General features: G+C 41.4%; 2 protein-coding genes across 9 annotated transcripts in view; one reads left to right on the top strand and one right to left on the bottom strand.

Annotated features, from left to right (window-relative positions):
• Nucleotides 1-19716, bottom strand: part of PHIP (pleckstrin homology domain interacting protein) — a 121982-nt gene extending 102266 nt beyond the window's left edge. For both annotated transcript variants that reach the window (XM_052781667.1, XM_052781666.1), the window contains exons 1-6: nt 19516-19716; nt 19301-19359; nt 19076-19105; nt 18848-18907; nt 8188-8338; nt 7983-8081 (exon numbers count right to left, since the gene is read on the bottom strand). In XM_052781667.1, coding sequence (XP_052637627.1) covers nt 7983-8081; nt 8188-8338; nt 18848-18907; nt 19076-19105; nt 19301-19359; nt 19516-19561 — 445 coding nt within the window. In that variant the 5' untranslated portion in view covers nt 19562-19716. The remainder of the gene's footprint in view (nt 1-7982; nt 8082-8187; nt 8339-18847; nt 18908-19075; nt 19106-19300; nt 19360-19515) is intronic.
• Nucleotides 19299-22147, top strand: LOC128139388 (sterile alpha motif domain-containing protein 1-like). Of its 7 annotated transcripts, none has more exons than XR_008234360.1 (3): nt 19323-19379; nt 19712-20178; nt 20890-22147. XR_008234360.1 is itself a non-coding variant. In XM_052781668.1 (3 exons), the coding sequence occupies exons 1-3, from the start codon at nt 20358-20360 to the stop codon at nt 21369-21371; spliced, it is 360 nt and encodes a 119-aa protein (XP_052637628.1). In that variant the 5' UTR covers nt 20244-20357; the 3' UTR covers nt 21372-22147. The 7 variants fall into 7 exon arrangements, 1 of the variants encoding a protein (XP_052637628.1); XR_008234363.1 differs by lacking the exons at nt 19323-19379; nt 19712-20178 and adding an exon at nt 20242-20556 and having other exon boundaries at nt 20890-21019; nt 21308-22147; XM_052781668.1 differs by lacking the exons at nt 19323-19379; nt 19712-20178 and adding an exon at nt 20244-20556 and having other exon boundaries at nt 20923-21019; nt 21308-22147.
• Nucleotides 22148-23007: the final 860 nt, after the last annotated feature.

Below are 23007 nucleotides of genomic sequence, written 5' to 3'. Positions count from 1 at the left end.
TCCGAAAACTGGTTAAAAATAAAATTAAGTGAATTAAAAAGTGATTTGACATGGAAAAAAACCAGTATTATGAACTTACATTCTATGGGAAAATTTTTTTTACCAACACCATGGAACTGGCAGGGGAGAAAGGAAGAATCAATCTCCCGCAGGTTTGAACACTGTCCATAAACATATAATTTTTAGAGGACTTCTCAAACCAGTTTTTTTGTTGTTGTTTTGAACAAAATTCTCACATCCACCATTGCTCTTCAATATTCCCTTCCATTTAACTACATTTGTATTTACTCTCATTGACTTTGCCAAGTGATCCAGCTTGATTTCTCTGACCTATTCCCACTTTTTATTCCAAACACTGACAACTCTAATGTGTCACCTGCACACTTTGCTAGCACAACAGCATTTATTTCTTTCCTCCAGAGTACAGGTAAAAATTTTTAAAAAGCTGTGTCTCAAGAATAAATTCCTGCAACCATCCAATAAAGTTGACTTTTTTGGTGCAAGCCAAGGTGAGAAAGGCTACAGTTAATAATGCCTTTGTACTCATTATAGACCTTTGGTTTTATAATGATCGTTGCCCATATCTAGCATCAACATTTGTAAGGCGTTATATGGTCTCTAATCTATTTTAGCTTGATTTTAACTGCATTTGGAAAAAAAGTGATTTTAGAAACCCTTGTGTCAGCAAGTCTAATATCTCCCTTGTTTTAGCCACACTAGCGGTTTTCTGTCTTTGCTTAAATTTTGCTTGGCCTCACACAAATGAGTCAGTATGAACAAAGGTGTTAATCACAGAGAGAGTGATAAGGTATAGGCAGTTAAACAGCTGCAGTGGGAGCCACAAACCATACATAATTAAGGGAGGGAAGGAGGATGAGACTTCATCCCAGGAAGGGTTAGAGAGCACTGGCTGGGCCTCACAGTGCGTCAACCAACATGAAGAGAAGGGTTGGAAGGAAGAAAGAAGAAAACAACAGAATAGAGATTGCCTGTTCCTTGCTGGAAAGGCACTGTGAAGTGGACACTGCACAGCAAGAACTCCCACCCAATGCCTGGCCAGCTAAGGAAATTAACATTAACTTAGCTTTACATGCCCGTCTACTCCTCACACATAAGATCCTGCTTTAAAAACAAACAAATAAAATTTAAAACAATCAAAAAACCCCAGATGTTACTAAATAGTTGTTGTGCAACACGGGATGACAATCTACCACTTGCTTCCAAATGACATTTTAGTTTCAAAATCAGGAGCCTTCATATTTAATAATGAAGCTAACTGATCAGTAGAAACCAATGCCTGAGAAAGCCACGTATTTTGTTGATGTTTTAAACATGTAAAAAACACTTTGCCACAAATTTTATCATTTAAGTTGCTCTCAATTGTTTACCAATTGGTTCCAAACAAAATGAATTGGCTTCTAGTTTTTAGGTAACTGGGCTCATCTTCATACAACATGACCAGCCTTAAAGACTGAAATGGTCTGACACCACAGAACGGTTGAGGTGGAAAGGAACCTCTAGAGATCATCTAGGCCAATTCCCCTGTTCAAGCAAGGTCAGCTAGAGCAGGTTGCTCAGGGCTGTGTCCAGTCAGGTTCTGAATACCTCCAAGGATGGAGACTTCGCAACTTCTCTGGGCAACCTGTGCCAGAGCTTTCATCACTGCCAAAAGGTGTTTTCTCATGTTTAAACTGAAGTTCCTCTATTTCCGTTTGTGTCCATCGCCTCTGTCCTGCCAGGAGGCACCAGTGAGAAGAGTTTGGCTCCATCTTCATCGCACCCTCCTATTTAGGTATTTATACCCATTGGTAACACCCCCCCCCCCCCATGCTTTTTCTTCTCAAGGCTAAACAATCCCGGCTCTCTTGGCTTCTCCTTGTATGACAGGTACTTCAACCCCTTCATTATCTTCCTGGTCCTTCACTAAACTAGCTCCAGTCTGTCCATGTCTGTCTTGTTCTGAGGAGCCCAGAGCTGGACCCAGCACTCCAGGTGTGATCTCACCTGCGCTGAGTAGAGGGGAAGGAACTCTCTCGACCTAACGGCAATGCACTGCCTTCAGCAGCCCAGGATGCTGCTTGGTTTTTGTGTGCAAGGTCACATTGTAGACTCAACGTCTGACATGTTCAACACCAGGACAGCCAGCTCATTTTCTGCAAAGCTGCTTTCCAGCCGGTCGGCCCCCAGTGTCCACTGGTGCATGAGGTTATTCCTCCCCAGGGGCAGGACTTTTGCACTTCCCATTGTGGAACTTTCATGAGATTCCTGTTGACCCATTTCTCCAGCCTGTTGAGGTCCCCCTGAATAGCAGCACAGACCATTTGATCCATCAATCACTCCTCCTACTTTCGCATTGTCTGCAAAACTTGGTGTTTCATCATGCAAGCTATTAATGAAGATGTTGAACAATACAGGCTCTAGTATCAACCCCCGGAGTACACCATTAGTGACTGGCCCTCATGCCAGTCACGGGAATTCATTCTGCTGATCATAACCCTTTGAGCCCAGCACTTCTGCCCACATCTTATCAGTCTGTCAGTGAGAGTGCTACAGGAGCCAGTTTAGAAAGCCTTGCTGAAGTCAGGATAAACAACATTCACTACTGTCCCCTCATCCTCCAAGCCATGCATCTCATTTAAAAGGCTATCAGGCTAGTCAGGCGTGACTTCTTCATAGATCAATGCCCAACTACTCTCAACCACATCCTTGTCCGTATTTGCTTCATCACTTGCCCAAGGACTGAGGTGAGGGGGACCCACCTTTAGTTCCGCAGAATCTCGTTCTTGCCCTCCTGCAAGACAGGAGTGACATTTGTTCTCTTCCAGTCCTCAGGAAGCTCCCCTGACCACCACAAACTTTTCAACAACAATCAAGAGTGGCCTTGCAATGACATCAGCCAGCACTCTCAACACCCAGGGGTGCATCCTATCAGCTCCCACGGACTTACATATGTAGTTTTGTTCCAACATTCCCTAACCTGATCTTCTTCCACCAAGGCAAAGTCTTTCTTGCTCCAGACCTTCCCCCTGGTCTCCAGGGCCTGAAATTTTTGAAGGCTGGTATTACCAGTGAAGACCCAGGCCAAGAGGGCTTTGAATACCTCAGCTTTTCCAGGTTTTTTGTCACCAGGTTCCCTGCCCCATTCAGAAGCAGTCCTACTGTTCCTTCTGCTGCTGACTGTATTGGGTTTGCATGGCGGGGTTTTGGTAGCAGGGGAGGGGCTGCAAGGGTGGCTCCTGTGAGAAGCTGAATGTCCTAATGAAGGTAAAGTGGTGGGAGTTTTCAGTGGAACTTAAGAAAGAGTATAGATTTTTCTCCCACTCAAAAGGCACGCAACAGGCACCAAATGAATGCCTTCAAAGTTTTAGAATGTCTCTAACTCACTCCCCACCCAAACAAGCAGCTCAGAGAAAAACAACAAATTTGGGGGGCTGAAAGATACAGCAGTATTAGCTATGCTGATTTCCCCCCGCCCCCAGCTTTCTTATTTTAGTTTTACCAAAGTGACCAATTCCATCATCTTATTTACATGGTCTTATCCTGGAATATGAAATATGCCTTAAAGATGGGGAACAGTAATCTGCCTTATCCACTAGTCAGTGATAAACCCAACTGAATTTTGTACCAAGTGTAAGTTACATTTTAAAAAAGCACACACAAAAATCATTATGGCTCATCTTCCATTTTCTTCCTTTCTGGAGTTGTATTTAACTAATGAATTTTCTATTCTGAAGAACAGAATCCACCTTCATTCCCCTTCCATTCACACAAAAATAGAACTAGATTCAGAAGAAACGTGGAAGGACACCTAAAGAACATACTTCACTTACAACTCTACCCACATTGAATCAAGTTTCATTAATTTGAGAGGCTAGACACGCCTCTAATGAATACCAAGGCATTCAGAGCTGTTAAAAATAATAAAAAAAGAGACTGCTAGACAACTCCTTTTACTCTTCAAGCTAGTAAGGCTAAATGTATCAAGCACTCAGTTTTGAGTTGTTGGGGGGGGTTCCCCCTTCTGTAAAGATGTCCAAGATCAAAAAAAGCAACGTAAATTGACTTCTACCCTCCTATCATTTTTCTCTTCAACTTCTAAGCTCTATACAGTACGCCAAGTCTCCTGGTTTATAGATGATCATCAACGAAGTAAAGTGGTTAACCTAGAAATCTGATCAAGCCAGAACTTGTCTCTGGGCATTTCATGAAGGTACAAGTATACCAACTCCTAACTGGACCATTTCTGAAAATATAAAAATTCTATATATATCTAAAACTTTACATATAATATTAATTTGCTCAACAAAAGTAACTACCAACCCTTACTAATTCAGAGGTGGGAAGTGAGATGTTTTGAAGGGCAGAAGGTAAAAACAAATGAAAGCTATACAATCTCAAGCATTTCCAAACTGTTCTCTGACTTCAATGCAATCCCACTTGCTTTCACTATATATTTACTCAGTTTGTATTTTACTCCAAGTATAAGTTCCGTAAGACTTCTACAGCTCATTTCTTCTCGCATAACAAGACATTTACTTCAGTATAATTCACTTTAGACTTGAATAAACATATGAAACAAGATGTTACTTTTACACATATCCTTTAACACAAGGTGGTCTTTTCTTTTTTTTTTTTTTTACTATAATTAACAGAATAATATAGTTACACAAAGTACTCTTAAGTTAGCTTTTAGGCCTAAAGTATTTACTATATTTCTAACAACAGACATCTACACCAACTTCCGAACCCCACATTCTCTTTACAGCCAAACCAGCAGCATCATTTAATAAAGAAACTGTGAGAAAAGTGCAAAATGCCTCAGAACTTTTCTTGAAGTGGAGTATTCAGTAAGACCATGAAATACTATTTTTGAAAGGCAGATTATTCACCAGTCAGGAAAAACATTCTTCACTGTCTGGTGCAAACAGCCAGTCTTATTCAGGTCTTCACACCTGAGTGGCCAGCTTCCCCAAGAGCTTTGAGCTCAAAGCTCTCAAAGCTTTATGCCTTGGTTCTGTGCTTTTTCAGCAGTTCCTGGAAATTACTGAAAGAGTTCTTTTTCTGTTTCTGCATCGAAGACGACGGGACCTTTAACAAAACAAATTATCATATGACATAGCTCTTTTGTTCTTAATTAAACGCTTCAGCAACTTTTTATAAGATATGTTGCAAAAGTGATAGCAACTGGACAAAGATTATTCCATATTCAAGTTTTGTTTCTCTTTATTATGTTCTAAAGATATTCTGTAGTTTTCTGGAGAAGTATATATTTGTACATATTTGCATAGAAACCAGCTACCTACAAGGCAGCTGGAACAACACACACAAAAATTTAATTCTAAAGAATATCCCATCAGCATCATAATTGCATTGATTCATCAGGCCAGGAAAAGAACGAATATTTTTGTATGTTCACTGAAATGTAAATTAAGTTTTCCTACACAAGATAGAAAGACTTCGGTATCTTTTTCTGTTCCTCAACCATTAGTGGGTCCTCCACCTGGAATACATACAGCCTGAAGAATAATAGGTTCCAACTTCTTTTTGTTGGGCAAATACATAAAATACAGCCTTCCCAGGGGAAAATGGAGAAGTTTAGGGAAACAGAAGAAAATTTTCTAGTTCAATTTATAAAAGAAGTATCATTCCAGTTCATGATTTCATTGAGAGGATCAGATGAGAATAGGATAAATCAAAAACAAATGCTTTTAACACACAGCTCTGAACCAGACATCCAAAAAATCCAAATACACTTCACATTCACTTACCAGCACTTATCTCAATGTTTGGAAAAGGAAATTATTGGTCATGAAAAAAGTGGTGTTGAAATAACTGTAATTTTGCAAATATTCAGTGTTCTGCAAAAGGTTCAATACAAGTAACATTTATTTAGAAAGCCTTACTTGTTCTTCCCTAAAAAAGAGTCTGAAAGTTATTTTTCTTAACATTTAATTCCACTACCATGGCAACTCTACAACTTTCTTTGAATTCCAGCTGCCATGGATTTCATACACTGGTCTTTTTTCCTTTAAATACTATATACCATGGACCAAGCTACAGTACAATGCAAAACAGTACTCTTCCATTCTGATTTCTCCAACATGTTTTAAAATGTATTCCCAAGTAAAGGAAAAGGTAAGGCAACCACTAAAGAAATCTCAGCTATTAGAGAGCTCTGTCCTCCAGTCACCTTGCAGAAATAGCTGCTAATCCAGGCCAAGATTTTCCAAGTTTAAAATCTTCAAGCCAATGCACAGCCAATCAAGAGGGGCGTTATTCTATTCAGCAACAAGCATTTTCTCCCCCACATCTAGAGCACAACACAGAAACAACTCTCTACATGAATACCAAAACAGAAGCTGTAAACAAAACCACACTGAATGGATGCAGGTGCTACATGACAGTTCAAGCGAACCACCTATGACCAATACGCATACTAGCTGAGGAGGTTCTGAAAACTTGGCTCTGAACACCCAGGAAAACCATGTTCTCTTCCTATATTCCAAGCAACTACAGAAATATCATGGAAAGCATGCAACTCGTGCTTTAAAATGAAAGAGCTACTAGGACACCAAATACTTTGCCATCTGAACAAGTCAAAATTGGCTGTGCTCAACTTAAGAGCTTCTTAGCTGTAAGCATGCTTCTGCTTCAGCTGTTACGAGAGAACTGTAATTCTCTGGGTAAAGTGTAATGGTATGCATTTTGAGATTTGATTTTGAGTTTCTTCAACATTAGAAATAATATAAATAGCCCAAATTAAGCTCTATCATATATATATACACATACATACAAAAGTACATAAAATATATATTTATCTCCCAATTAATGGAAAACTTACAGGCTACCAATGGCCTCCAAAAGGAGTTTAGAGATTGAAAAACTGTAATGGCAAGCTACCACACTAAAAATGCCTGTTGCAAAAAGCACCTGCCTATATATTTGTACACTGTTATTCATTAGTTCCCCAATATACCTTTAGTCTCCTCTTTTTTGCCAAGACCAAAACCTGTGCCTTTGCAGCAGCCGCACCTGATCAGGAGCCAATCAACTGAATATTCTCTGCCCACTGTAATCCAACACTGCACACCCATCTGAAACTACCATTTTGGTATAAACCACTACTGGTTTTGTATAATCCACACTGGTAATTTGGTCTTGATCACTCCCCCTTCCCTGGACATCAGCAGAGAAAGATGAAAAGACACAAGTGATTTTGCCCATTTTCCTATCCATGACAAAACAAAAAGGATGCTCCTTAAAGAGTCTCCCAAAATATCACACATCTTGATTCTTCTAGCAACTAAAAAAACATGTATCTTCTTGTTAAAAGGTTGAAAGCCAATGAACATGTTTTAGTGACCATATGAGAGCTTAACGATAATAACTAAAAAAGAAAAAAAGAAAAAGAATACCTCCAACCTCCAGCTTCCCAGTTTTTCAATGGTACAGACAGCGCATGTATGCTTCATGATATAGCACAGCAAACTGAAGCATAGCTACAACATTACTGAATGGACCAGAGAGAATAACTTCTACAAGACACTCAAATCTTTCCAAAGAAAACCATTACCAGTCTACATGACTTATTCTCCCCAACAATGGGTGCAGGCTATACTGTCCTGGTTTTAAGTTGTTATATAGTACTAATTATTTATCTACTTACAGCTTTATTACATCTTTAAGAAAAAGAGTTTTATTTGTATGTATTCACTGTTGAAATATATTTTATTCCATTTCATACTTCAAAGACAAAATTAGCTTCAGAGCAGAACTAGTAGATGCATTTACAATACCCTTCCCCCCCCCCCCCCCACTGGTAAATATGACAACACAACATCTTAATAAAAATAATACTAAAGGTAAGGTATATGACAAAGACAAATATAAACAGAGCTACTACTTAGCTCTCATCATCACAATAATCAATGACCCTGGAAGTTAGGTATTACAATGGCAATGCCAGAATAAAATTGACTTACCTATACTAGGTGGACTGCCATAATTTACAGGGGACTCTGGAGGCCTCCCACAATGTAGTGCAGCAAGAGCAGATCCCTTCCATACAACATGTTTGCAACCTGTTTTTAAAAAATTACACAAAAAATGTAGGCGTTTTTTCATGCGAAAACACAGAAAAGGCATAACATATCAAGAACTCTCAAAATTCTCATAAAATTTTCATACTTTTGTTCGTACGAAGCAAAGACTGTCTGCCAGCTCCTAATAATGTCTGCACTCCAGGGACACTTTGGGGAATTTCTTGCTCTAGAAGCGGTCCAAGCCGATGGCATATTTGAAGCAAGTGATCAGGTGCCAAGTGTCTGTAATATTTCACCTATTATATGAAAGAGCAAAAAAATAATTTGATAAGGAACATAGTATTTTTGAAGAATTACTGGTTTAATCTTTTTTCCCCATACTAATACACAAATTCATAAGAAAACTATAGTATATTAAGGATAAAAACAAATAATGACCTTTAAGTACAATAATTTGTTCCAGCTGGTCCTAATTAATTCTTTTATTCAGCACATGCCACTTCATACAAAGAACTGTTGGTATTTACTACTTTCTGACTTTAAGGCACAGTTGGTCATAGTCTAATAAGATCCTTTATAATCACAGTACAAAATGTATATAATCAGTATTATATTTAAATAGTGGTGTGATCAATTTAAGTTACTGTAAGATAAAGGTGAGACAAAGATTGTAAGGAGAACAACATTTACAGAATTTTTGGAAGATTCACATGTACCAAATACATAACATAGCTGTGTAGCAGACAATGCAAAAACATTCTGCCTCAACTCACCTAAGTTACAAGACCTTGTCAAAGCTCCACAACTGTTTTTTGGTTTTAATATCTAAAGCTTTTAAACAAAAATGTGGGCTTAAGTAATTCAACTTTAAAATCGGTCTACATGGTCCTCTATTAGGCTACAAACATGCCTAGTTTTTGTAACTGCTCAGTTTTCAACTGCACAATACTAAAACAGGCTCCTGTTATCAGCAACAATCTTCTCACCCCTTGATTATAACAATGTTGAACCAGTATTAATGACTGCCCAGACAAAATCAGCTCATTCTTTTGAACTACTATAATTCTAGATCAGAAGACCATCTTATATAACAAGGAAAAAAGCTTCAAAATGTGACAACAGTAATATCCTATTAACATAAAGCTTTCCATTAAGAAATAGCATTTTTTTTAAATGCATAAGCTATTGTCAGCTTAGACTATAACAAAGAGAATTTAAAATAATAAGAGGAAGGACAGAAACTCAATTTTCTTCAGTTCTTGTACAGGATTTGGCATGCAGTAGTTTTATCCTTCACACAGCCTGAGACATGTCTTCGCAGTTTTACTTTGCAGAGGAAAAAAACGTACTGCAGTAAAAGCTTGTGATGTTTTGTTATTCTGCAACTAGAGAAGGCTGTGACTGACATTTTAGGCAGAACGATGCTTCTGTATTACACCCAATTAACAGGAATATACCTCGTTCTTCATCAAATGCGCTCCTATCTTGCTGACACACTGTAATCGCTTCATATATTCTAGCAGTTTGTTCACATAAAGAGTACTGCTATCTGAAACCGAGGCTCTGGAAAAGCCTTGCTTACACCAGTAATTCCCATCAACAACAACACAACCTTCTAGTGAAGGAGGAAATGTTTTCTCTTTTGCTCCTGCCATGGTTTAACCCTGGCCAGCAGCTCAGCCCCACACAGCCACTCACCCACTCCCACCCAGTGGGGTGGGGGAGAAAATCAGAAAGGTGAAAGAGCAAAAACTCATGAGTTTAGACAAAGACAGTTTAACAGGTAAAGCAAAAAGCTGCATGGCAAGAAAAGCAAAATAAGGAATTCACTCGCTACTTCCCATCGGCAGATGAATGTTTAGCTGTTTCCAGGAAAGCGGGGCCTTCCTTCTGTGAATTATATTACTTTTGTAGAAGGCCTTGCAAGCTGTTTGAATTTGACTGCCTAAAAGTCAAATGACTTACAAAATTCACACAAGTGAAAAAAAGAAAAAGGATTTTTTTTTAAATATTAGTAATACTTTTAATAAAGTTACAGTTGATTGTGCCGCTCAGTTCATTTAAAATTACTAAATTCAATGTCATCAGACAGGCACCCTGTTAGAAGAGTGGCAAAAAATCATCCACTGAATTCAGAACTTGCTATTCTGATTCATTTTTTCTTACCAGTAACACGCAAATAAAACTTGCTTTTTTCTACTTAAAGGAGGAATCACAGTCAAAATACACGCGCTTGAGAGCCCTAAAATACTAGAACAGCCGTAAGAAGTGACAAAGCTATGTAGTTTCTGCCATCAACAGCCCTGACCCATTTCCTTAGCTTTTGTCTCCTCCGCTCCTATCAAAAGGAGCACAGAAACTTAACAAACACTGCCCTTCGTATAATTCTATCTGAAACCAGACTTCATGTCTGCAGAATCCGAACTTGTCTCTCAAAGATTAATAATTACTGATTTTTTTGGTTTAACCACAAATATTAGAACTACATATGCAATACAGTTGTCATTTTATCCTGCTCCAGACCCTTCAGTTTTACATATCCTCACAAATGCACAAAATCTAAAGTAAATTAAGCAAATCGGCTTTGACACGTTCCAAAACTACCGATAGCTGACATCTTGAGTCATACTTCTCATGATTTGTCATAAGCCATGTGTTCACTTTTTTATTTTAGCATAAACTAGGTAGGCTCAATTCCTCCTGCAGTTTTTGAAGCAAATGTTTTGAAAAAGGGGGATCTATTTGTATTATTCTTGCTCATAGCTATTAAAGATCTCATCTTAATATATACCTTACACCCACACTATAGTCTCTCATTTAAGTCCATTTGTGTGAAAACAGCTATTTATGCCAAGTTACACAGTAGTTCTGTGATGCTTCTGCACAGCATTTGTCTGAATAACCACTGTTCGCTACTAAGCAGCATTTGCAACCAGCTCATTAACAAACTGATTCAACAATACTAGACTGAGCTGTACACTTAAAAAAAGTGACACTGGCAATCTAAACACTTGTCAGTTCCAGAAAGTTTATAAAACTATTTAATGAACCATACACAGTCAATATTTGACTCCCAATTTCCTATATAAGACTAAGGCACACACAAGAAACTTTTAAAAATTAAAAAGGCTTCATTTTGCTGCAAAACCTGCTAGGGAAAAACCCTCTTATTTCATTATAGGTTTTACTTGGACTTACTTCTTTCCCTTATGGTCCTGCTATAAAGAAGTAAATGGTGGAACTTAAGTTTTCTCCAGGTAAAGTACTTCTCCATCAGAAAAAAAATAATTTTCTTTTAACAATACTAATAGAATAGTTGCAGTTGAAAGGGACCCACAACGATCATCTAGTCCAACTGCCTGACCACCTCAGGGCTGACCAAAAGTTAAAGCACTGTGTTAAGGGCATTGTCCAAATGCCTCTTAAACACTGACAGGCTTGGAGCATGGATGCCTCTCTAGGAAGCCTGTTCCAGTGCCAATTTGTATGTGTGACTAATAGCATTACAGTAAAAGTCACAAATGAAAGAAGTGCCTAACAGAAATTCACCTTAGTCCTGATTCCTCCCTTTTGAAAAAGGAAAACAAAAAAAAAAAAAAAAAAGAAAACCGCAGAAAAGAGAACCACAATGTGGTAGCAACAAGTCAAGAAGGGACAAAGTAAAGAAGTTTATTCGATACATTAAACAACAAAGAGTGGCTTGAAAGCCAAAATTATTTGGATTGTTCTTAGGTGGTGCAGCCTACCAGGAGACAATTCTTGCACTGACAAACTGTAAAAAGAAGCTAGAACCAACGTAAAATATAGCTACCACGCTCTGTCCTCCTCCTAAAACAAATAATAATTACAAAAAAACTCCTGTCAAGAGTACTTTTAAGTCAGATGTAAGTGAAAAAAAAAGAAAACTTTTTTTTTTTTTAAAATGAGTTTACAAGCTTTGTCAGAGACAGAAAAGCTCATAACAACTCAATAGAATGATGGAAATTTGTCTTGATATCAATCTGATTCCGAGAGGGGAAAGTAAAAGCAAAAGTAAAAGCAAAAAAACTTGTAACAGATGTACAAGTATTTAAAATTCATATAGCTCTAAACGAAAAGTGAAAACTGGACTCTACAAACAGGAATTTTAAAATTTTATGCCAAAACTGTGATGTCAAACAGTCTATAAACAGCACAGATTTTTTTCTCTGCCAGTCCCACCTAGCTGAAATTCTAGCTGGTTTCCTTCCTCCTGTTAGGCTTTCTGCAACATCTAATTCTGCTCTTTTCCTCCAATAGAAATGCACAGAAGATACGCTTTTACAAGTATAGTAATGAACTCTCTTTTTGTTTGAATAGACTTTTTACATAAGACAAGTTAATAACATTTCTTAAACATTACTGTAATAAAAATCAGAACTCTGTTAGCAAGTACAAAATTTTCAGCTCTTAAGCACAAATAATATTTTCTAGAAAATAAGAAGCAGCATTACTCTCAACCTCACCCTTTACCTACTACCCCAACTTTATTTATTCCAAACAAACAGCATGGGAATACAAAATATGCACCTACACTGCTATTTGGACTAACATTCAAATCTTTACTACCTTCGAAATAGACCCAATTCCTTATATTTTCATTCTGCATGACTCTGCAGAATAATTCAGCATCAGAATCACAATGAATGCATCTACAGAATCATGATTTGACCTAGACTCTTTAGTTAAATTTGTAATACATAATGCAGTTATTCGCTGCCAGTGTTTTGGACATCAAGTAAAATATGACCCTATTCTGGATCCTGCTCTAAGCACTGTGCATACCAAAATGTTCTCCAAAGTATTGTTGTTGGGTTTTTTTCTTCCCCCCATGCTAACAGTTAACATGCTTAACTACAAGTTTGACTGTAAATATCTTTCAGAAAAACACACTTCCACACAAGGCCATTTAACAACAAAATCTAAGTCAGTCAGCTAACCTATATTTCAAGATGTGAGAGCTCAATCTTACTATTACCAGCAGCTACCCCAGCTTTAACTATTCTGCTATGTAACATATTACCCAAAACAAGCTCCAAATTGAGTTACAGTAATTGTTGTACTATATCAGACCATCAATCTAATTGAGTACCCTGTACCACCAGCCACTGCCTTATCACTTTAAAATTAGGAATTGCAATGAAGTGCAATTACTTTTCTCTGAAGCTTTTTTTTGGGGGGGGGGGGGGGGGGGGGAAGCAGCCACAAACGACAGGGAGGGAAGAATTGGAGAATTAACCATTTTCCCCAAGGCATGTTTATTTCGCATGTACTTTCTCGTTATGCTTGAGCTAAAAGCATATGGATACTGAGCCACTATTTCCTACAGGACTGCCTACTATATTAATGTGAGATTACTTTTTCCTCTAATGAAATAGACCTATATGAAACCAGCAATCCCAAGAACATACTAGTTTTTCAACTGTTTAATGCTTTTAACAGGTGTGAGGCCAGAGCAGATAAAAAACTCAAACCTCAGTATAAACAGACTGCTACAAGCTTGCTACTTACCATATGAGAAGGTATGAACAGTAGTAGCATTTTCAGCCTTATGGCCTAAGATGTTCAACTATACCTATCACTGTAGCTATTGCCCATCTTAAACTCATTCATAATGTTTTGGGGGGTTTTTGTTGGTTTTGGGGTTTGGTTTGTTGTTTTGGGGTTTTTTTGTTTTTTTTTTTTTTTAATAGAAGGTACACCTTAGAAACTTGACATTCCTCTTTAGCCCATCTCTCATCAGTGTTTCTTAGTCTCAGTTTGAAAGAACCAGCACAAAACAGTTGACTTAGCCAATCCTCTTGATTACCTGTGGAACAAATAAACGTGTGGTACTTCACACGATGAACGACAGTTCCTCCTCATCAAAATACAACGGTTTGAACAGAGAGGCTCTAACATCGCCTGAATTCCCAGCTATGAGAATAATCTGTAGAACAGAAATGCTTGACTTTTAGAACTAAAAGGAAATCATTTAAGTTGATGTACGTCCAACAGAAGCACTGGTAATGAGACCAAAAACATTGCTAAGAACCACAATCATTTCACAGGTCTTCTTACCCCCAATGCCAAGTCTTTCAGCCCACCTTCCAAAACACTGCACAGACTTTCCCCAAAATACTGTTAGTAACAAAATCTAGATGATGACACAGCTCTCTGATTCAATGCAAGTTTTATTTTTGCTCCCTATTTCTTTGAATACCTTTACAGCACAAGATTTCCTGAAGAAACAAACCACTTACTACCTGGTTACTTATTGAGAAACAGAATTATTAAACAGTAACCACAATGCCGCCTAAAAAACTTGATTATGTTAGGTATTATACAAACAACGAAATACAGTGTCAATGTACTTAGTGTCCCAGTCCCACAGATACTCTTTGTAACTTCACATACCTTTGCATAACCTGAAAGAACGAACAGTGGAATGGCCTGAAAATAGCGTTTTGTCATTTTCACTTTAAATGATATTTAGTTATTGTGGGCAGGGGAAGAGGAAGGGACAAGTGTTAGCAAAATAGTAATAAACAGCTCCTGAGAACAAGGCGGCATACTGCCTACTAAACCCATTGCGCCACCTTCCTGCTTGATGTGAATTCCCTGCCTTCCTCCTCCTCAACCACCACCAACACGAATAAAATTCTAATTCAACAGAGAAAATGACAGTTACGTGAATATTTTGCATAAGAAAAAGTTAACACAATGGTTCTGATCATATACACTACGATGCTTGTGCCCTAGAAGACCTTTAAAAAAAAAAAAAACACAAAACAAAACCAAAAAACCCCAACACACCAAAAAAACCACAAACCAAAACCAATCAAACAAACAAACAAACAAAAAAACAACACCCAACCACCCTCTATGGTAGCTCTACATTGTTGCAGTGAATCTTAAGTCAGCTTCATCCAGCTGAAGTCCACTTTGCTCCCCAAAGGAGCAACCCCAACGCATTCCCCAAGCCCTTCACGTGCACTCGTATCATCTCCCTCATGGTGGTGGTAGGACCCATGTTGCTGCACATGAAAGGAGAGCCGAACTATCTGAAAAGGATTTTTGTACTGTCCTTTTTTCAGACAGTTCAGCTCCCTTATCCAGCTAACCACACATCTGGATGAGCACTCGTGCCTACACAAAGGATGCAGCAAAAATGCACAGCATACAATTAGAGCAGCTACACCCCTAGTGAAACTGCAACCTGAAAAAACAATTACCCTGGAGTCAAATGATGCACTATAGATTGTTCATGTATCAAGGTCCTACCAAACATGTTTTAAAGCCTAACTATACAACACTTAAACAACATCTTTAACCACAATCTACAAACAATTCACAAGGCTGCCTTGCTCTGCTAAAATGAGCTGTTAACTCTTAGAACTCCTCAATTTTTGTCCCCCATCATGAGAAATCCTCAGTCTTTCAAAAAGAACGAGAAAAATTGCTGGCTTACAATTAGTAAGTTTTCACAACTAATGCAAGAGAATACAAAACATCCTGAGATCTGTTACTGAAGAGTCCCACCATCCGTGGTACACCTAGGTCGAAAGTGGCCTACCAGGGACTCGATTCTCAGAAAGTCTTTGGTTATAGCACGAATAGAAATCTTAATACTGATGACGTAAAAAAGAGATGGGCAGTCTCAAGTAAGAGACTATACTCTCAAAGCAAGATTCAAGTGGTTTATACCACAAATGGCGACTGCAGAAAAATGTAATATAGAAACATTCGAATTCAAGAAAAATCACTTAAGAATATAAAACATAATGGCATTTCTGAACTCATGTATTTTCCTGCAGCATTAAAAGCATGCACAGCATGGTGTTAGGTTATACGAAAATGAAACATTTCTTTTCACTGACCCAACAGAAAAATGAAAGCAATTTACACAATGAAAATTGCATTGGATTTAACATTATTTACACAAATTAAGTTACAGAAATAAAATATCTAAGGCTGTAAATTTCAGTCTAATAACAGAAAACTAACTCTAATAAGAATTCCTAAATAAATGTTTTCAAAATGTGGACAAAACCAGGAACAACATCATCTCTTGAAAAGATAACCACCTGAATAATGTATAATAAAAGGCACGATTTTGCAGACAACAAAAGAGAAACCTGGGATTAAATTCCATCCCCTGTTACACGGAGCCTTTATTCCCTCCTAGAGTAAAAGTCAGACATCTAACACTACATTTACTGGTATTTTTACTTCTTAGCTTTTCTCCCTTCAGCCCCTTCTATGAAGTTTAGCGAAAGCTCAAGGCATTCAAGTCTGAGAAGTGGTACCAAAACATGACAAAACATGCCGTCCTCAGACAGAATAGTCAGCATCTTAGAGCTGGAAATTTTTTTTAAATGAAAAAAAATTAAAAAACAGAAGGTTAGCTCATCATCAGCCTCTATCTTACAAGCCGAAGATTCTTTGGTTTGAGATAAACAAGTTTTTGTTTAATGAAACAAGACATTGTAAAAGACACTTTTGTGTGAAATGTAACTGTCACACTGCAAATACACTTCGTGCCAGCCTTCACAGGCCGCACATGTCAAGTAATACAAAGTTCACAGACCTTTGACAACTGAAGCAAGAGCAGACAGAGAGGATGGAGAGAAGCATCAAGAACAAGAAACATCAAGGACATTTCTCCCCCCACCCCCCCCCCAACATCTAAGTAGGGACAAGGTGGAAAAGGGCGCACAAACATTTATCAGGAAGTCTAAGAAAACTTTGTTAGTAACAGAAGACTAGAAAAAGAGAAAGGACCTAGTCAGCATCACATCTCCAAATATATGTATCCAGGATCAAGTCCAAATTTTGAGGAAGTACATCTTACGTCATTACATACCTATTCTGACTAAATTAGTCTCTACCTGCGTTCCAACAAACAAAAGATGTTTCCTGGAAAGCAGGGTCTGAACGAACTTAGTTCTCATGAAGTCTTCTTCCTTCAACCTTTAAAACGTCTTTTTCCTCACTTCCACTTTCTTCACATCCTTTTATATTCCGACTACATAGAAGAAACCCAAATCCATTCCACACTAAGACTGCGCCTCAAATTCTTTATATTTTATAGGCTAGAAGAGAAAGATTCACGGTAAGTTTTACCGAGCAACTTCTGACCACCGTTTGAAATGGATAATAAGGCCTTCCAGTCTTACAAATAAATAAATAAGAATAGCATAATATGTCATGCAAAAGTATCGGCACTTTGGAATTCCCAACCGAGTTTCTTGATGATCTTTGATTTCAGGAAAATTGAAAAGTACTGGTACATATGAATATGTTTTCAATAAGTCAGTTGCTACCTATTCTGCCACACTACATGCACTAAAATGCCTGAGCCAATCCACCTCTTGCTCCAGAGAAAACCAATGCAGTAAGCGAACCCATTCCAACTACAGTAAATACCTATGATGCATACTGTAACATTTGTAATATAACTAAAATAACATATATGCCAACAGTCTTTATTGGACACGTTACAGATGGGAACCGTTCCGTCTCCTTTTGTGCGAGCTCAAAAGTTCTCCACATGTCTAAGTCTCAGAAGCACTGGAGTTCAGAACTACTAAAACCAGGCAAAAAGCCTGAAGGGAAATCTCGCTTTGATGAACATTACAAGCAGGGCTCAGTCTTCCTCTGAAAGAAATTCAGAGACTAAATTATACAACAGTGCACCTGTAATGAAAACAATACTAGCAACAAGTTGCTAACAGACACAATTCAGACATCTTAATTGCTGTTTTCTCAACTACTGTAGTTCACAACGTATTTGTAAAAAAATATCCAGGCCCCTCTCTGCCAGCAAGAGCTACACCGCTGCAACTAATGCCTTTTTTTTTTTTTTTAATCACTGACTGATCTACACCTGAGATGACAGACAGACACTGGGAGATTAAAAAAAAAAAAAAAAAGGGGGGGGGGCGCAAAACAAAAAACCACGTAAGTCAAATCTGCGACGCGAACTTGCCAAGTCCAGTTATTCCTACACACCAGACACCAGTCGTGTCTAAAAAACGCAAAGCCACACACCGAACCGGGACGGACGCCTCAAAACCAACCGGCTCCCGACGCGGATCCCAACCCAACTTGACGGAAAAGCGAGAAAAGAAAGAAAGATTAAAAAAAAAAAAAAAAAAACAAAAAACAATTCCCCCCCCCCTCCGTCACAGCCGGCCACCCGCGGCCTCTCTCCGGCGGAGGGAGCCGCCGCGGTCCGGTGCGCAGCGGCGGCGCGGAAGCATTGTGCGTGCGTGTGTGTGTGTGTGCGCGGGCGGCGCGGCGGAGAGCGCCCCCCCCTGCTGGCGGCCCGGCCGGTTCCGGCAGCTGCCTGCCTGCCTGCTGCCTGCCTGCCTGCTGCCCGCCCGCGCTGGCCCCGCCCCGCGCTGCTCCCGCCTGCCCGCACCACGTCCGTGACGTACCTCTGTTTCCAGCCCGGCGAGGCCGGGGCTCTCGCTTCAGGGCGCTTGTTGTTATTTACCCCCCGCGCCGCCGGCACCGCTCCGGAGGTACCGGCGGGGTCCGTCCCCCTCCCCACCCGGCGCCTGCCTTCAGGGCCGAGCGCGGGGAGGAGGAGAGCGCCGAGGGTGGTATTTTTCTTAAAAAAAATCTTCAAAGTTTTTTTGTGGTGGTTTTGTTTTTTTTAAGTTGTACCTTTTTTTTTTTTTCTTTTTGCGGGAAATTCAATTTTTTTGCTGGGCTGCTCAGGGAGAGTGAGGGGGGGAACAAAACAAAACAAAAAAAAAAGCAACTTTGCCCGCCGCACCGCGGCCGGCCGCTTCTCTCACCAGGTTCTCGTAGCTCCGGGGATGCTCCTTGCCGGTCCAGTCCGTCCGCTTGGGCAGCAGCTAGCGGTGGAGGGAAGAGAGGACAGACACCCCCGTGAGCGGCTGCCCTCCCTCCCCCGGGGAGCCCCCCAGCAGTGCCCGGGATGGGGCGGGGGAAGCGGGAGAGAGCGAGGGAAGGGGGAGGGAGGCCGCAGGCGGGGCGAGCGCCGGGTGCGCGGCGCCGCTTACCTCTTTCTCCGCCACTTCTCGGATCAGGACCTGCAGCAACAACAAAAGGAGGGAGGGAGGGGGGGGATAAGAAACGGGAGCCGGTTGTATGTTGGTTTTTTTTTTAAATAAAAAAGAAAGAAAGAGGACGAGGCTGCGAGCGCTCCGCCCGCCCCCCTCCCCGCCAGGCCCGGCGGCGCCATCCATCCATCCCTCCCTCCCTCCCTCTCTCCCTCCCTCCCCTACCTGAGCCGCTTGCTGGCAGGGTCCGTCCTCCAGAAAGCGAGCGATGAGGAAGTAGAGCTCTGAGGGGAGAGGAGAGGCGGTGAGGGCTGCAGCTCGCCCCTTCCCCGCGGGGCTTTTTCTTTCTTTCTTTCTCCCCCCCCCCCCCTCCCCGCCGCCCCTCTCTGGCCCCCGCTCGCTTCCCGCCGCCCCGCACGGCGGCTTCCCCCGGCACTCACCCGCTCGCAGCTCCGCCGTGTGCCTGCTGCCGCCGTCCCCGGACATGGCGAGGCGAAAACCGGGGAGGGGAGGGGAGGAAGGAGAGAGGGGAGGAGGAGGAGGGGGGGGGGGGGCTCGGGCCGCGCTCCCGCGGCAGCGTCGGGGCCCAGCGAAACGCGTCCGCCCGCCCGGTAGCTGTCACTGTTCGTTCACCAGGAAGAGTCTCGGCTCCACCATTCAACCCACGGGCAGGAGGAGGAAACAACAACTCACAGCAACCCGCCGCCAACGCCGCCGCTGCTGCCGCCGCCAGCCAGCCAGCCAGCGCGAGCGAGCGCGATCCCTCCGCCCGGAGAAAGAGTCCCCTCCTCCTCCTCCTCCTCCGCGCCCCCCTCCTCAGCCCTCCCGGCCCCTCGCGCCGCCCCTCCCCCCGCGCCCCTCAGTCCCCGGCGGCCAGGCGGGGAAAAGGGGAGGGGGGGGGGAGAAAGCTGGGTTCTCCTAGCCCCCCCCTTCTCCCGCCCCGCCGCCGCTACGGCGGCCCCCGGCTGAGGGGAAGAAGGGGTCGAGGGCGAGCGCTACGTGTTTTATTAGCGGGCGGGCTGAGGCAGAAGATGTCGGAGCGGCAGAGGCGGGGTGGGCGGGAAGGCGGCGGGCTGGCGGCTGAAAAGCGCTTTCTCTGCGAGGTGCGGGGCGGCTGGAGCGCGGAGGGATACGACGCACGGGGAGGAGGGGCTGCGGCGGGGCGGGTTGAAGCGGGCGGGGGGGGGGGGGGAGGTGGTCAGCGGCTATTCGCGGCGGCGGCGGGGAGGCTGGAAGTTACCGAGTTTCAGTGTCGCAGAAATGGGAAGCGAGCGAAGCCAAAATGCCCCCGGGGAGCGCGGCCCCGCTGGGGAGGCGGGCTGAGGAAGGCCGGCCCGCCCTCTCTCCTCCTCCTCCCCCCCCCTTCCCCTTTCCGCGGCTCCCCCGTCGCCAGGCCCCTCCCGGGCGCGGGGTTTCGGCGGCCCCGGGCTCCCTCAGAGCCCGTCAGGGGCCTCGGGGCGCTGAGGCGGTGGCATCTGCGCGTAAGTGTCGGTGTCAGGCGCTGGCGGTTCTTTTCTTCTTCTGGCGACATCGCGCCCGGGGTCGTGCCTTGGGTTTGGGGCGGGAAACGACCCCGACAAAATCACCAGAAACGCACTTTTCCGCCGTTGTTCGGCGGGGCTTGCCCGGGCAGCTCTGCCTGGGGCTGGGTGTCTGCTTGGGGCCGTCGCCACGGGGGCGGAGGGTGAAGGGCTGGCAGGGCGCTCGGTTTGAGAAGTTTCCTTTAAAGAAAAAAAAAAAACACACAAAAAAAAGACCAAACCCAAACAGCTATTAACGATTTTATTCATTGTTCTTGCCGCCAACCAAACCAGACGTGCGGGACTGACGAATCTTCTGGCTTCTAGGAGCGATGGCAAGAGGAGGAGGAGGAGGAGGAGGAGTGTTGTCAACGCGAGGACAAGCGAGGGATGGTGATGCCTGCAACCTATGGCTGAACTGGAGGTAATTCACTAGCGGATCAATAATGTGCCGAAGGTTCCTGAAAGGCTGCAACGTTGTACGGAGCCTGATTAGCGATCAAATCATTTATTTATTTAATGTTCGGTAGCGTGACGGTACCGAATAAACGTTCCGATTTGTGCTGTAACTGTTTATTTGCTGCTTGCAGTCAAAAAGGAAAAGAAAATAAAAGCAAAGCAAACGTCCACTGATAATTACCTTTAAAAAAAATCGGTATCCGATGAGGAAGGGGTTTAAAGGAGCTTAATTACTCATCTTTATGGTTTGCAGTGCATCTGTGCTTTTTCAGGTCGAGCTGGGGCCTTGCAAGAACGAACGTGTTTGTGGACAATAAGAATGGATTTAGCAGGGAACGATGTAAATGGGGGAAGCTGTCATTTTTTAATATTTATTTTGCCCCAATTATTAACTAACGTAACTTGTGAAGCGAAGCCAAAAGTATGTTTGAAATCATGTAGAAACCAGACAAAGAATATTTTGTGCATAAAGACCCTGAAGGTCTCAACTATATAACTTTTAATAAAATTCAATTGAAACTGTATTTCTGGGCAACTGAGGGGAGGCCGAGTTGAGCTTTTTTTATACATATGTTGCCAAGGTCCCCGAGCTCGGTGTACAAGCCTATTGCTTGAGCTTTGTGCTTGGCACGGTGAGAAAGCTTGCTGCAGCCACCCTTCTGCTTTATTGCACAAATGTGACCGTGAAAGGTTAGAGAAAGGAGGCTAAAATGTCACATATTTCCATAAAGTTATGTTACAAAAAGTGATAAAAATTAGATGCCTAGTTGCTGTGCGTTTTGACATACAATTATCAAATGTGGTAAAAATCATTAAAATCATAATCCAGCATGTGGTCTGTAATCGTGAGGGTAAATGTATTCTGTAGTACAGATTTTTTTTTTTTTTAAATAAAATCATGCATACTAGATTTGATCATTTGATCTGTAGCTATGCTCACTTTATATATTTCAAAATGTACGGGTGTCTCCCTTTTCCTAGTTTTTATAACAATAACCACTCTGTGTTGCAGCTTTATTTTAAATCCACACTTCAAATCATTGAAATGGCAATGAAATCGTATTTACCATCTAATAAAGATTTAAAAAATAAAGTGACTTGAGTCTTTTCTTAGCGATGTAAAATATGTATTGTAATATCTCTCATAGGTGGTTCTCGCAACAAAGGGCTACGTGAATAATGTGATTAACATTTTAACTTCCGTTGTTGTTTACATAAAAGAAAGTATACTTACATACGACATCACTAAAACTATAAACCAAGGAATAGAGAAATTTTAGCAGTTAGAGAGTCTGAAAGTAGAGGAAAACTATCCTGAATATATTGAACTTCCCTGTTCTTTTGGCAGCTCTTTCACTTTTCCTCATACAGTTTAAAATACAGCCCACAGAATCAAAATGTTCTTGGTGTTTTGACAGTAAAATAAGGATTGTGGGTTTGTTTTGGTTTTTTTTTTTTTAATTTTCATAGAGCACCAAGCAAAATGGAATCCCGGTCCCTGACTTGGGCCTGAGCACCGTAGTACTACAAATAATATTTAATAAACAGCTTTTACACACATACATTCCACCACTTCTTACAGATGAAATCTGATGGGGTTTTTTCTTTATTTGTGGCTTAACATGGAAGTCACACAGGCCACAAAGAAGATGTAGAATTATTATTGTTTGGTGATGCATGTTAGAATGAGTCTTAAGAATTCCTGCAGCAGTAACAAATACTCCATTAATTTTTCAGAGATATTTAAAAAAAAAAATTTTCCCTGTTGCAGTTAAATTGAGGATGTTTTTGTTATGTACACAAGTGCAGAAAAATATCCTCGTCTCTGAATTTTTACTATCTGATTGTTTTGCTTTCAAATAATTTCTTTCGTGTGATCTTGTCACCTTACATTATCCTTAAGTAAAAATAGATCAGTTCTGCTTTGTCAGTGAGATTTAATGTTTTTTTAGG

Source organism: Harpia harpyja, chromosome 3 (assembly GCF_026419915.1).
Source record: "Harpia harpyja isolate bHarHar1 chromosome 3, bHarHar1 primary haplotype, whole genome shotgun sequence".
Lineage (NCBI taxonomy): Eukaryota > Metazoa > Chordata > Aves > Accipitriformes > Accipitridae > Harpia > Harpia harpyja.
The sequence above is the reverse complement of the archived record's forward strand: the minus strand, read 5'-3'. Positions and strand labels throughout refer to the sequence as shown.

Coding starts and splice junctions, on each gene's coding strand:
- LOC128139388 (XM_052781668.1), top strand. CDS start 20,358: ATGCCCCCGGGGAGCGCGGCCCCGCTGGGGAGGCGGGCTGAGGAAGGC. Junction 20,557..20,922: donor TGAGGCGGTGGCATCTGCGC/GTAAGTGTCGGT, acceptor TCTGGCTTCTAG/GAGCGATGGCAAGAGGAGGA. Junction 21,020..21,307: donor AACCTATGGCTGAACTGGAG/GTAATTCACTAG, acceptor TATGGTTTGCAG/TGCATCTGTGCTTTTTCAGG.